The sequence below is a fragment of the Cottoperca gobio genome, chromosome 3 (assembly GCF_900634415.1).
Source record: "Cottoperca gobio chromosome 3, fCotGob3.1, whole genome shotgun sequence".
NCBI classification, from domain to species: domain Eukaryota; kingdom Metazoa; phylum Chordata; class Actinopteri; order Perciformes; family Bovichtidae; genus Cottoperca; species Cottoperca gobio.
The window spans coordinates 16,252,394-16,268,231 of NC_041357.1; the positions used below are offsets into that span (position 1 = coordinate 16,252,394).

Consider the following 15,838-nt stretch of genomic DNA (forward strand, 5'->3'; position numbering starts at 1 on the left):
AGAAAACATTTGTTTTTTTTGGTTTACAATTGTTGAGTAATACGACAGAAGGTTAATTTGAATTATATTATTATTCAAAAATTCACAATATAGTGTAATTTATACCCTGGCCTCTCACTCACTGACCTGCCTTGCTGCTGCAGCACTTGCTCTGGATCAACACCCTGTTAGTGCTGCTGCTGCTGCTGCTGCAGTGAGGGAGATGGAAAATGACAGTGTGTGTCCTGAGAGCCGACTCACATCCTGACACTTTTCTCCTCTGACTGGCAAATATGATCATTGTAAGATCTCTCTCCCACCCTCTATTTACAGATAGTAGAGTGTGTTCAAAGAGAATACTAATGAGCTTAAGAATCCACACACAGCTTTATTCATATCTTGGATCTCTGAAGGTGTGATTTATTTTGCCACATGACACTTTGCACCTTTGTAGGAAACGTAGAGTACTCCATACATAATCTGCTCTGTACATTTTAATTGACTATTACTAGTAACCGACAGTTCATCTGAAACTTTAAATACTTTGCAGTTTCTTCTGGGACTAGACCTGCCTTTCGTCTGTGGTGTGGAACTGTTGTTTAGGCGGGATAAATATGGTGATACTGCCGTTACATTTACAAGATACAAGATGCAGAGTAACCTTGTTCCATTACTGTAGACACAGCTGAAGTACACACCCTAACGGCTGGAGATCACAAATTGTACTTGACAGCTGAGTGAAAATTTTAGGCATTAGACCGCAGTAAAATAAAACCTGTTTTCTCTCTTGCATGATATTGTTTTAGAAATTATTACAAAATGGCGTGGTGTATTATTTTTAATGGCTCTATATAGATCTTGATTAGATACATTTACAGCCCAAAATACATCATATAGAGTTCAATTACTCTTATATTGTCCTTTTACCTGCATCAGTTTGTTTATTCCAGAGACAGATGCCAATATTAAGTTCACCTGCGTTAATAAAGAAAGAAAATAGTTGCACTGTGGCACTCTCAACCTTGGAAAATAAATCATATGTACAATGGATTGTATAATAAAGTGGTACCTGAGAAAAAAACACAATAAGAAAAGAGCCATACATATTATTGGCACAGCTTTAGTGTCTGTGTGTCTCTGTGTGTGTGTGTGTGTGCATATTTGTGTGTGTGTGGGGGTGCTATTCATTATTCTGACTACCTGTGGGAAGAAACTGTCTCCGAAACGGGTGGTGCGTGATTTAATGCCCCAGTAGCGTTTTCCAGATGGCAGGAGTGAAAATAGTATGTGGGCTGGATGACTGGTGTCCTTGATGATGCTTTGGGCTTTCCTTATGCAGCGGGTAATGAAGATATCATAGAGCTGTAGCAGGTCTGTATCAGTGAATTTCTGATGCTTGCTTTACAGTGTTTTGCTGCCGTTTCCAGTCCTGTGCAATCTCAGATGGCAACAAAAATCTCAGGTGGCCACAGGACTTGTTTTTCGGGGGTTGCATGTAAATATTAAAAGATATATTACTCAAAAGGATCAATGGAGGATTTCAAGTCTGCAGCCACACTAGCAGCTCTGTGAGACTGCACCTGGGCACAGTAGTGCTTTCAGATAAATAGTAATATCTGCAGCTAAGATGCTCACAAAGACAATGTTAACATGCTGATGTTAAGCCGGTACAGTGTTAACCATCTTCATCGTCTTAGTTTAGCGTGTTCATCCTCAGGGCAACATGGACATTTGTTAAAAATGTAATGACAAACTATCCAATGGATGTTGAGATCTTTCAGTTTTGACCAAAATGGTGGATCGACAGATTGATCTCATCTACAGTAAAAGAAAAACATATTTATATAAATCCTATTTGTGAAATTACCAAACAATTGCCTTAAGAACATTTATAATAAATGCTTTAGAAATCATGTTAATTGGCAGAAGAGAAATTGAAAAACTTGAGAAACTGCTTTGTTGTGTGGCAAGTTTCAGTGTGCAGTGAATTTTCATTCATTGGTGAACTGAAGGTTTTGAATACATTGTGTGTGGGAGCGAGTGACAGGGACGCAGATAGACTGTCCACAATAAAACTCCACTTAAATATCTTTTTTATTGTCCCTCCTACTGTCTGAGCCTGTTCACTGTTCCACAGAGTGAACAATATTTTTTTTCTTATATTGTTTGCTGTTGAACCACTGTAGTAATTTCCACCACTTTAACTCCAGTTGGTTCCTCTTTCGCCTCTGTAGACCTCTGGTTTATCTTCATTGTTATTAACGGCAATGAGGGTAACGGCAGTTTTCTCCCTGCACAACAACTGCATTGACTTCATATCTTATATTTGACAAATCCTAGAGGTGGATCACCACCGGGATCATTTAGATGAGCTTTTGTACATTTTATTTTCAGGAATAATTTGCAGTGGAAAATAAATATAGTCAATCCAGGAGGAAATTTGGAATAAGCCAACACTCAGAAACTATGTTCAAATCAAAGAAGATTAACACACAGAAACATTTATACGATTTAATTTAAAGAGAGGGCTTTTGTGTCTTCACTTAAGAACTGGAATCTTAACGCTGGGAATCGAAGCAGACACAAAGGTATTTCTCAAGAGCAGCGTTTATGTGTTTTTTGTGATCTCTGTGTTGTTGAGGATGGATTTCATTTCATTGCTCCATATGCAGCGACCTGAGGAATCATCCACTCCCTCTATGAGAAGTAATTCCCCTGTTAAACTTGTACTTTTGATATTGTTACTATTTTTTCAATCAACCATTTACATAAAATAAATGAAGGGTGGCACTTGGAGTGAGCAAATTGCATTAGCAGTAAAGAGCAGCTGCAGCAAATGGGAACTAAAATATATCTCGTACTAAAGCACATTAACTCATATACAAATCTGTCTATAATAATAGCCTGTGTCAAATAACGGCCGGTTCTCTTCCTGGTTTAGGTGAATAATTGCCACAATTTGAGAATTAGGAATAGTTTAGTAAAACTGAAAAGAGAGTTCATAAAATAATCCCAAAATATGTTGTGTTCTCTCTTTCCCCATACACACATATACAGATCACATTTCAATTACATTTTTCCATCTATTTGACCATTAGCTTGTGTACTGCATTAAAGGTGTTGCTCATCATTATCTCTTGTAGTGTAAGCTATTAATTGGTGCAGCAATTTCATAAGAAAATTGCCAGTTAGTAGGGGATCTATTTCCCCCAGAGAATTCATTGCAAGTACACAGTAATGTTTATTAGCAAGTGGCCAGTGTTTTTTGTGAACAGAATAATTGGTATTTGGTGTTCATTAACGCTCCACCCACTGCAATAACAGCCTGAAGCCTGCCCGAGGGTGCCTTCTTATCGGGAAGTGCATTGAACAAAATCCGAGCACCTGTCTCAAAGCCAGTGTTGGACCAAGCCCCATGTCATTCACGGAAGTGAGGCTAATAACACAGTAAGGCTATTAAGGCTCACTTCATTGTGTGTCCGAAAGAGCAGTACTGCTGTTCAATACAATCAAACACAGAGCCGTTACTCCCCTGGCCCTGAAGAGTAAAAGAATCGAGTGGCCGGCTGATTGACAGACTTGGTCAAACATGAGCAATGTTTTTTCAGCTTCAGAACAAATTAGTTTGCTGTGAAATATCATCAGCTAACAAGACTTGAGTATTGAGTTTCTACTGTTTCATGCAAATGACGTCATCGGTGAGTGACCACACAAACCAAAAGCACGTTTTCTTTTAAAACTTGTTTTGTTATGGATGTTCAAGCAAATTCTACTAATTCATGAAGATGAAGTCACTATCACTCACTCACCTCCTTTTTTTGTGTTAACACATTTTTTTCTATGCTCCTTTCATTTGAGACATTTTTTTGTCCAATGGATATATAATGTTAAAGACGATATGACATTTTTGTTATTGTCAACAAATCCCATGAAAATACCAAAACATCATGAATATATACAAAATGGCCTAATAATAATAATAATAATAATAATAATAATAATATCAATAATAATAATAATGATATACTTTTTAAAAAACATTACTGGAAATATGAAATATAGAATATTGTTTGCGTTACAAATCAATATTTGTGAGCAGAAAATATGTTTTTGGTCAAGTCAATAAGTAGGAAAATGTTTCACATGATCAAGTTTCAAATCAGTAGGACTGAGTCAACTCACTCGTTATTCTCTGCATCGTATTTTCTAGCGATAAACTAACTAAAGTTGGGACTTGAGACTTGACCTAAGGTCATGTGATTTAGTGATTGCGAATCTATGTGTGAAAGAGATTAGCACTTCCCCCTCCCACTCACACATATAGGCTACATTTATACACAGACTCATTTATACATCTTAACCTTTTAACTCCTTATAAATCGGTGACTCTTAAAGCCTATTGTCTCAAATGTGTCGTCCTAATTAATGCAAGATGCTGTTTCTTTCGTAAACAGGGATCAGAGTCAACACCCTTTGAACTCCACATACTGAGCCCTCGAGCAACGCTCAGTTCAAATTCATTCAAACTTCCAGACCAGGCCAATCTCAAGCATCATAGAAACTCATTATTCCACATAATGTATTAAAGGTGTGGTCATCCTGCCAATTACACACATGGAAGGAGCACTTTGATTGCTCAAACTGTCAATACTCTCCATCTTCTAGCCTGTTGCCATTGAGGAGCTGAAACTCCAGACAGGTTAATTACCAGCGCAGATATGTCCCCGCTCAGCCAGGCAGCAACCCTGACACTTTTGCTCCCCTGCAGTAAACCACAACAGTAACTAATTAGCATAGACATTACCTTTCTGATCAACACAAAGCATTCTCTCCTGTTTCCAATGACGCACCATGCAATTAAATGAGGCAATTAGCGTATGCATTTCCCCTGGTATCGAGTTCACAAAGTCTTTGATTGAGATTCTGCTGCACATCAATACAGCCGAAGCTTTAGCTGCCCTGCAGGCCACTGCGGCCCAAAAGGGTGAGCGTCATTTAACACATCCTATAGACTAAGTTTGTAGGTGGTGGCGATCAAGATAAGTGCTTATTATTTTAGTTTTTGTAAAAATGAACAAACAAAAAAGGGTATTTAATTATTAATTTATGTTTAATATTAGGGATACAGGATTAAAAATGTGGCAGAATCTTTATAAAAACATGCAATTTGCAATGCAGTCATTAAGCAGGTTCATAGTTTTCTATTACTTAGAGGACTGTGGCTCATTAGCAGCATAAGGAGCTTTTTTGCATTTTCTCCCCGCTTTCTCTTCATTTTCTGAATGCATATTCTGAAACTGTCCTTTCCATGAGAGGACCTTGCTCACTACTGTGAATATTGAATGTGGTATACATATAATATACTTTTTTCAGCAGGAAACACAGCAACTTGTAAAGCTATTTTAAACTAGTTTACTTTTGTTGCAACATGTGGATATTTGAACAAAATATTTTGTATTTTTCTCTGTCTTTTTTCAAAACTAGCTGTTGCAAGGGAAGTCTATTCCTAAATTGGGGTCACTGGACCAGATTGAAACAGGAAGTGGAGACACAGAGGGGCGTTACAGCGGCGACTGTGATGATGAAGACGGCTGTGGGGGTTCAGGTGGTGACGAGGTTAAGAGGAAAGTCTCCAGAGTCTCTAAATGTAAGTCTCATCTTTGTATTTTTTGAACAATTAACTAGTTAATTACCATGTGAAGAAATTGTTACCCAGCGGTTATATTTTGCCCGAAGGTTAAATAGCAAGAATATCATAACATTTGAGTGGGGATATATTCACATTTATTTTCTACAGGATTGTTTTGGAATAATTTCAGCTTGGATATTTAATACAGTCTGTGGTTTGGTTGCATGATTGCATTTAGTTATTATTGTATTTCTTCATTCATAAAACATATAATCAAAAACATGAGGAGAATAATCATTCACACATAAATAAAATGTAACAAGTAATACACACTCTATGTTCCCATGCTTTTTAATTTTCATTGCTTGCATTAAATTATGGCTTTCACTCGCTGCCCTTTTTTAAAGTTGCAGAATGAAAAAAATTAAAACTAGTTTTTGATCAGTGAGGACATTCAAAGTTGCAATTACATAATAATATATTTTATTAAGACTTGATCCAGTCTCCATTTTATGACAGCCATAATAATAGTCATTAAATGTAATAGTTTCTATGGGGACATTATTGCAATCAAGGCCCGTTACTTTAAAAATGATTGCTCCTCAGAGGATCAGTAACCCCTGATGAATCACAGCGGCTGAGCTCTCCTCTTCATTTTGTTACCTGTCACACTCTCCTCTCAGCACATGGATTCCCCCTCTTCCTCTCTCCTCTACTCTCCATCAAACATGCTAACAACCTGATTAATCACCTCTCTCGTTTTGCCTATGGCGACAGCGAGGAAGAGGGGGTCATCCAAACAAGCCATTCTATCTGTGTAAATGTTTCCTTTACTGCTTGTCAGTCTGTCTGGAGGCTTTAGCAGCTCAGGCCCAGAGAAGCTGCTTAACCATCGCTCATCTGAGGCTGTGGGGAGGCTCTGACATTTATCACCCATTACAGTAGAGCCACCCTTTCCTTGTCATAGGCCAGATCAGCCTGTCTCCCATATTTATGACCCACTGCCTGTCATGACCTCTGTCGAGCCTCCGTCCCCTGCTGCCCGACCCTCACACAAATACCGAGGATTCCCCACCTGAACATGACCTCAGGTCAGTCCCTGCAGGTTTCTACAGCTTTTTTTCTTCTTCTTTTTTTTTTTTCGTTTATTGCGTCAAAATAGTTGAATTTTTTTTTAGGTGTTGTAGGTATTTTCCTTTTGGGTTTTATTGTTGTAGTGGAATTAAATATAAAAATAATCACATTTGCGAAGGATACAGCAGCACTAAAAACACAATGTTGTATTGCTCTTTCTTACTGAAAAAGAGTCTTGCACAATATAAAGCAGCTTGTAAGTACGGCAAATACATGATGTAAGTACTATCCATTATATTATATGAATACAAATATGCTATCAAATCATACCAAAGGATAGTTCTGCTGTTAAACTCCAGGCTTAATTGGGCATTACCCTTTTGAAAACAAATAAAATCAGTACACCTAATGTTATTTGTGTTTATCTGCAGGCTCAATTCAAATAGAAAGTATATTCCAAGAGGTTTAATCCTAAACACCTCTTCAACCTGGAGGAGTGAATAAGGTCACAGATAAACAAGCAACCCACTGTCCACTGAATCATTCTCCATCATCATTGTTTGTAACCAACATAGACGTGTAGCATCTTCAGATACTAACTGGTTTATGACACAGGTGTTAACAGACTGTTAGTCACGAATAAACACTTGCCAAGACCCAGTCTGCTAATGTGGCTGATTCGAAGTCAGCATAAATATATTTTACAGAGTTAAAACAATTCTATAATAGCCAGTCGGCCAACTAGCGAGGAATGGATTATTATTTGAATGTTGGATATTTGGCTTCTGACCTTGTGAAGCCCAAATAGGGAGGACTAAGCTCAGCTGCAAGTAAGGAGCGATGATAACTTCCCCCTTAGGTGAAAATAAGCTGCCAGTCTTCTTCATGCTTGTTGACGTCGGATTAACCATAATGTTGTCTCATCATAAAACACTTTTGTTTTTCAACAGTGCTTTGTAACGGTTTTTGGAAGGCACATGCAAATGATGTTGCCTGCCAATACGTTGCGTGAATGTCTATCTACGCTGCAGTCTGACCTCTGACAGGCTTATATTAGATAAGACCAACCCTCTTGAGAAACCAATCAAGAATGACAAATCACATTGATTCGGTATGAAATACCGGTAGATACTGTTTGCAATTTGTTTGGTTCACTTCATACACAAAGTTCAATAATAATTTTAAAAAAGCTAATGAATGAAGGGAGAGGTACTTTTAAATAAAGCATTAAGTAAGTTAATCAGTAGGAGTTGCCTTGTGATCATATGCTAATATTTCATACATTGATTTGAAATGACAGCACATAGCTCATAGTGCAGCAAAGGGTTTGCTGTGTCCGGGATGCTCTGTGATCCTTCACACTTGTTTAGATCAGACAAGCAAGTAGTGCAAGAGCACATTAACACATTGACATTGTTCTCACTGCATGGGAAATTTAATTAACTTATTTGTTGCTGGAAACACAGTTGAGAGTTCTGAAAAGTTGTTGCATCTTACTGCAGAAACACAGTTGATACATTGGCTACCATGAGGTTAAATCACAGTGGTGGTAATACACTATTTATGAACATTGTGAGTTTTTTATTTCAGTGTTTCTGTGTGCAAAACCTCAAAAAAGAAGTCTGTAGAGACAGAAATACAATAATAAATACAACTACCAACCTACTAATAAACAAATGCAAACACAGAACCAGGAATAAAACATCCATGAAGGTGAGCTAAGAACTAACGAGCTTCCATCTCACCAAGCGCACGATCAACAAACACAACTTAAAATAACTTTCCTGTCATTCACAAGTCAGAAGTGTTGGAAATCACTGGGAGAGTTAGAGATTTCTATCGCAAATTATGTGATGTGATGTCAAAGTCAACAAGTCTGAGATTTGGAACTACACAGAAGTTACAAGACTACACGATATATTTCCAGATGCCATTTTATGACGCGCATGTCAGTCTATCAAAGTAAATTGAGTACAGTGATATTGCCAAATCAGTGCCAGATTCTTAAACACCTTGTCAAATTTAACTTGATTTCTTTCTCCACAATTATCCATAATCCCTCTCCTTTGTGTCTTTGTTGTTTATCAGCAGAACATGCTGACGATAGATCAGGATGATAAGGAAATAAAATGGGAAAAGCTCAATGCTGACAATACAAGCCTGATTTAAGGGATTATCCTCATGAAACAGAATTACTGTTGTGTGAGAGTGCTATGTATGTGACAAGAAGCAACAATGTGAGCAGTTCATCCTTTAGAAATATTCCAAGGAGTTTTGAATGTTCACTGAGTGCAGCGGGGTAGGGTTTACTGCGTTGTGCTCCGGATCACTGAGATACCTGACCAAGTCGTTGTTTTTGAAAGAATCTTATCTGTTTTTGTGTAAACTGAAAGAGAATTATCTGAGAAGGTAACACAGAGACTTAAGAAAATTCCAGATTCCAAGACATACCAGAGAGAGAGAGAGAGAGAGAGAGAGAGAGCATGTGTCCAGAAGCTTTCATGCATGTTCTCCCTTCAACAAACACACACGTTCCTCCTTAATTAAATGCAATGGAAATTTAACACAAATGAGAACTAGCACCTCAATGTCAAAACTATTGTAATATCACACTGTTGTGTATTACAGCCTATTACAGTGCATGTAAAGCATCATAACCAGGATCATAATTACCAATTATAAAAGACATAATTGGAATACTTATTAGGAAAGGCTTTAATCTATGCCATGTCTGTGGAGCTGTATTGGTGTGCTTTGTGAAAGTGTAACACACAATTTCAGATGTTATTATAATTAGACACCTTTACACTTTCAAATAACAGAAGAGAAATTTTAGCTTTTATATCCAGAACTTTTAGTAAATAAGGTGAAGCAGAAAGGCCTCAAGCAGTGGGAATGAGACAATTATCTGCTGCAGCCCTGCTTTATGATTGAGCCTGATGAGATAATTATACACCTGGTTTAATTACATAAAAAGCTTGCCTAGCTCAGATATGAATATAATAAATCCAGGATTGCCATTGTATCCATGGTGGCTTATTAATCACTACACAGTTATGCAATAATAACAAACAAAGTCTACAGCCATTTTAAGCTGGTGTAATGTTTGCCATGTCCACCATCTTAGTGTTGGAATGTGAACATTAGCTGTTTACCACTAAACACAAGGCACAGCTAAGATTGATGTAAATGTCATTAGTTTTGCAGATATTTGGTCATAAACCAAAGAATTTGACTGAAGTTTTGACCTGATGATGGCGCCAGAGGAAAAGTCAGAGGGTAACCAATGTAACTATAATTCATCCCGAAGGGAACATGAATATTGGTACCAAATTTCATGGCAGTCCATCAAATAGTTGTTGAGAAATTTCCTTCAAAGCCACACATGTGAACCTGCTGGTGGCACTAGAGGAAAAGTCAGAGGATTCACCAAAGATATTCTGTGGAACTACAAACATCTGCTCCAAATTTGTGCCTGTGACATTTCACAGGACAATTGCAAATTGTGATCAGCTGGTGCCACTAGATGTAAAGTCAGGAGATAATCAGAGTTATTCGGATTAGGTAAAACTCTCCGAAAAAAAGAAACTTTAACGGGGAAAATGGAAGAAACCTCAAGAAGAGCAACTGAGGAGGGATCCCTCTCCCAGGACGGACAGACGTGCAATAGATGTAATGTTTACAGAATAACCAACATAATAAAATTGCAATTCAGACGATCCATATGACAAAGATGATGCATGGAATGTGAACATATATGAAAAAGATGGATGCAGGAGGATGTCAAGCAGCATCCAGGTGTTGCCAAACAGCTAGAGCCTGAGCCACACAACCTCCTTTCCACCATGTAACCTGGAAACAGACTGGAGGACGGACTACACAAAAATGCAAGAAGTGAAACTGAAGCAAATCATTCACACAGAAAGGAGAATGAAATAAACCCACAGTGGGCGAGAAGTACAGACGTGAAGTCTGAATCAATATTACAAGATCCTTTATGACTGTAGTAAGCACAGTTTGTGTAGAGTGGCAGGCCATGAAAGCAGACTGAGAGGATTCAAAAAGATTAGATTTGATATATATTCTGAAGGTTGCTGGGATAGAAGTAGCGGATCAACTGACTTTGCCATCCATAGAGCCGTGCCCCTAGCATGTCCAAAAGAAGAGCAAACTTACCTACAGTACCTGGCTACATGCTGGAAGAAAAATACAGTTTTTCATCAACTTCCCTTTATTCAATACTAAATCTTTGATGTCCTGCAGTGGAGAACAACTAAGAGGCTGTTTCATGATCCAACCCCAACAGGCAGCTCTATGCCTTTTTATCTGTCCTGGTGTGATTCAGCTGCAGACACTGCGACTGCTTGCAGCATGAACGTTGTACTGCAAAAAGACATCTGTCAGACACAGAGGCAGCAGTGGAGACACCGATCGATTTCTAGCAAGCAAGCACAATGAGGGGAAGGGGAGAGGCTGCTTTACCATGACTCTTATTAATTAATAGTGTCTCAGCAGGAGACTATTGCATGTTGTTTGAGCTTCTATCTCGCAGGCTGGTGATACATGACTGAATGTAGCTGTTGCATGTAGAACTTCTCCATTATCAAGTGATTTCTTTTCATTACTACATTCAACGGGGGCACATATTTAGTAAAAAGCAATTTTCTGTCATAATTGACGGTGTTGTATATGTTCTAGCTCTCAATGAGAGATCTGAGAGACAGGGAATTACATCAAGGCTACTGTGGACATACAGTAATAGACCTGTCCCTGGGAGACATTTGGAGTTTCCCTAACAAGCCTTGTAATACTGTGCTGTGCTTGCTAGATAGATCTTTATCCTCATTACAGTGTGAGATTAAATTAGGTCACCTGCTGTGACTCCTACCCTCCTATGTGCAAGTAATAATGGGATCAAAATCATTTACAGGGTCTCATAAGCTTTTGACCAGTGAGCTTGACTGGGTGGACCTCTATAATATCTGATTATTTCACTTAAGTTACTAATTAATAGCTAAGTGAATTGTCAAATACCTTCATGTCTCTGGAAGATTGTACCATTATACTTTTCCAAATAGTGCAGTTTTTTTTGTGATCAATTAATTATTTATCTTTGTATAAAGGAGGGGAAGCACCATTACAGTCATAAAAGTAACATAAGGCACAACTGGTTAAATACAAATGGGGCAGTTTCATGGTCAAATGCCGTATGTCAGTCGCTAAGTAAATGATGAGTATTTAACAATGAAATACATGCACAATTAGTCAAATATGTGGCTCTAACTAAATAGCAAAAATGTTATCTGAATGACGTTGTTTCTTCAATTTGTAGCTGTAACTGTAGCTAGAGTTAATTATTATAAGCTTATTAAAAATAAGAACACAAATACACCATTTAATGCACAAACTCTATTTTTGCACCTCACTTTGTATTCATTGAGCCATGTTCTGAGTTGCTCAACATGAACTGTGGTGAACACTTTCATTCACCAACAACTAAAATCTAGATTTCCTAAAAAATATATATTATTTTCATTGAAAATTAAAAATGAAGAGCCCTAACTGTGGTCATAGTGGTAATGATATAACACTGGAGGAAGGAAATGCTGTTTGTTTGCTCTGACTGTATGCTGTAGGTCAGGTTGTGTTGAATGTCCGTCTCATTGACAGTGAGTAGCTGCTGTAGTTTAACGTGCTGCTGTAGCCTTTGTGGAATAATATAATCTTAAACACCTGAAACAGGGTTTAGATTTGGGACTGGAACAGTAGATCTGCGTCAATACATGTTTGGGTGAAAGGATAATCAATTAACACCAATGCTCAGTGACCCAAAACCAGACCATTGCAAGAGCAGAAACTAGTCAGGATTATAAAAGCAAATGAGTCCTGAAATGATTCACACCTACTGGTTGGAGGAACTAATAGTGCTGCATTAACACCAAGCAGTATAAATGAACCACTTACTAACAGCAGACTCCCACTGTCGAACACGAGGCAGGACAATACTGATCATGAAAGGTACCCACAAGGGAATAGCACCATCCAACTACTGTCAAACATGGAAACTCCTGTCAGACATCACAGTGTTAAAGCTGAAGGGACATGTGTGTCAATACACAAGCATAGCTCAGCGGGGGATTGGAAACTACAGCAGAGGCACAAAGCACCAGCTACTGAAGACAGAGCTGTCACTCTACAACTGCAAATTGAAACAGACAAACCCAAACGAGTCTGTATTTGACAGTGGTGCAAGAAGTATTCGGATCATATACTGTACCTTTTAGTGAAAGTAGCAGCACTGCACTGTGAAAACACCATAACATGTAAAGGTCTTGCACTGAAAATAATAATAAAGTTAAAGTATCATTAACGAAATGTACATAAAGTTTCAAATATAAAGGGCCACTATGAGTGCTGTGGTTGGTGGAGGTGGAACTTACCTAAAGGCCCTGTCACACATATCCGTATGACAGAAACGTATTCCGGCACTGGATAGCGCATCACTTACTAATACAAAATGTATCAGACGAATACCCAACAAATGCATAACGTATACAAAAATATGGCGTATACAAAATATCGGCAACACACTGGTTTAAGTTGATTTAAGGTAAGGTATAAGTAGTATTCGTTAAGAGCTCACTGTGTTACGCTGGGGTGCGTTGTTGAACGCTGATGTTTTAAAAATTACCGGACGTACCCGACGTGTGCTTCATAAGATATGCAGACGTTACGTGACATTAGACATACGTGATTACGTAATACGTACGTGAATATTTACCTACGTAAATACAGTACGTGAATACTTACCTACGTAAATATAGTACGTGAATATTTACCTACGTAAATACGTACGTGAATACTTACCTACGTAAATACGTACGTGACTACGTTAGAGGTATGTTAGATATAGGCTACGTCGGCTGACGGTGAATCCTACAGCCAATGTATTGCTAACGAGTGGATAACCTATTCCTACCCTATGTTAAGATGATGCCTGACGACGGAGTAACTTATTAAACGTGTTTCTACAGTACAGCTAGCGTTCAGCATTCTAGCCGTTCTCCAGCATCAGCATGACGTGAACCAGATGGCACTTTTCCAGCTCCGTTGGCCAGACGCTCTGATACGTTTTAAATAAGTAAGTGATACGCTATCAATGTTTGACATGTGTATAATAATTCGTTATGTATACGTCAGCTACAACACCGCTGTGGAAAAGTTGGACATATTTGGACTCTGACAAATTTTGAGCTTCTTTTCATATACGCCGGCATGTTTCTGCCATACGGAACTGTGTGACAGGGCCGTATGTCTGGCGTGTTCGGCGTGTCGTCTGCGTCCTTCAAACGATCACAACTTACCCTTAATTTATATCAACCTATTGCTGATATTTCGTATGCGCCGGCATACGTTTCTGTCATACGGATATGTGTGGCCTTAACAAACTGTTGGGTAGTTTAATCAATAAAAATGCATCATCATTTTCTAATTGTATGTTTTGAAGGCAAATTCCTAATCACCAAAGCAACTAGTGAGCTAAATGTTGATATATGTGGAGTAAAAGAGTTCAATATTTCCCTCTGAATTGTAGCATGACAAGGAAATACTCAAGTATGGTACCTCAGATTTGTACTTAAGTATTTCACTGGAGTAAATATACTTAGTTACTTTCCACCACTGGAATAAGAGCTGAACAATATGTTAGTTGATTATTACTAATACTACACCTAGCTGAAACCGATGTCCAATACAACAGTCCTGACATAAATCCTACAGTCATGAAGTATTTGTTGAAATGTTCTTATAGAGGTGAACTTTAGCTGTTTCTATTCTATCAATGATGGTTGGCTAAATATGAGACACACGTCGCTGCCTGATGCAATACAGTTCAGCACCACCACAAACTGCATCCTCCAAAAATACTCTTATTGTCCTGATGTTGGTTTCAACCATACTACTCAGCTATAGACTGGATGAACAACCATAAAGCTGAGGCTCAATGCAGTGGAGAAAACCACTAAAAGCTGCTCGATCACACAAGTGCCTAACGTTTGATGCTCCATACCAACCTAATGTGTCGTCCCTGCTGCTGTTCAGCATAGATTTTAAACCTTTCAGTCATATCACCATGAATAGTGAATAAAGGTTCATGAGGGGGGCGACCATCAGTCACCTCGTCTACATGCAAGCCATCAAGCTCAATGACAAGAAGATCTACAGCAATGACACTGGGAAGCCATTTGGAGTGAAAGAAATTTAGCTGGGTGGATGCAAATGGAGGGAGGATAATTGGAAGTTAAGTGGTCAAACTATCAAAAGGCCACATATTAGACTGGAAACAGGACCTGCAGTAACCAAGAAAGGCAGTGACATCCAAAGTACATAAGTAACACCTCAATACACACAGTATGCAATACTGTTGGTCAGATATTCAGCTGGCGTTGTACGAGCTAAAACTAAAGCTGTTGATATCAAGAAACAGAACATTCAAACACTGTACAGAGGATTTCACCCAAAGTCCATTACCCTTCTACTGCAGCTGGAGACGGTGGAGGTGAGCGTCAAGGACACTCTATGAAACACGAAGCATTCAAGAGTACATTAGTAAAATGGCTCCTGTCATCAGCAGACAGATGAGGTGGCTGCTAGAGATTGTCAGAAAAGGAAACCATCTGCCGTTAGGGGGGTTCAAGAGCTTATGGAGCAAAGTCTTAATTCATCAATTGTAAAGAGTATTTTAATTATATTTTCACTTGTGAAGGTAAAAATTAGTTTTTCCATTTAGAATATGAAAAATATATCATGTTGGTTATTGTATTCATCACTGTTACTTTAAGAACTCTAAGGTAACTCTAACTAAGAAAACTTGTCGGGAAACTGACAACAAAGCTTAACTTCTTTAACGCTATTAAATAAACAATAAGCCTTCAAAAAGACTTAAAAGTAATTTAATTGGTCTCGCTGCCTGATTTGAAAGCTCTTATAAGAACAACATTATATACAATATTTCTACACTTTATGTATTTCCTCTATGTTTTGTAGAGATTATTGTTGTCTGTAAAAAATTTACCTCCAGGAACAAAATGTACTCCGTAGTTCCGCATGGTTCAAAGTTACTGAGCTGTTCTTCAAATGGTTCCTGGTCCTGGTAAC

The 15,838-nt window shown here is 38.2% G+C and overlaps 1 protein-coding gene across 1 annotated transcript in view; it reads left to right on the top strand.

Annotated features, from left to right (window-relative positions):
• Positions 1 to 15,838, top strand: part of gpc5a (glypican 5a) — a 110,831-nt gene that overhangs the window by 62,978 nt on the left and 32,015 nt on the right. The window contains exon 8 of the mRNA XM_029454366.1: positions 5,464 to 5,626. Coding sequence (XP_029310226.1) covers positions 5,464 to 5,626 — 163 coding nt within the window. The remainder of the gene's footprint in view (positions 1 to 5,463; positions 5,627 to 15,838) is intronic.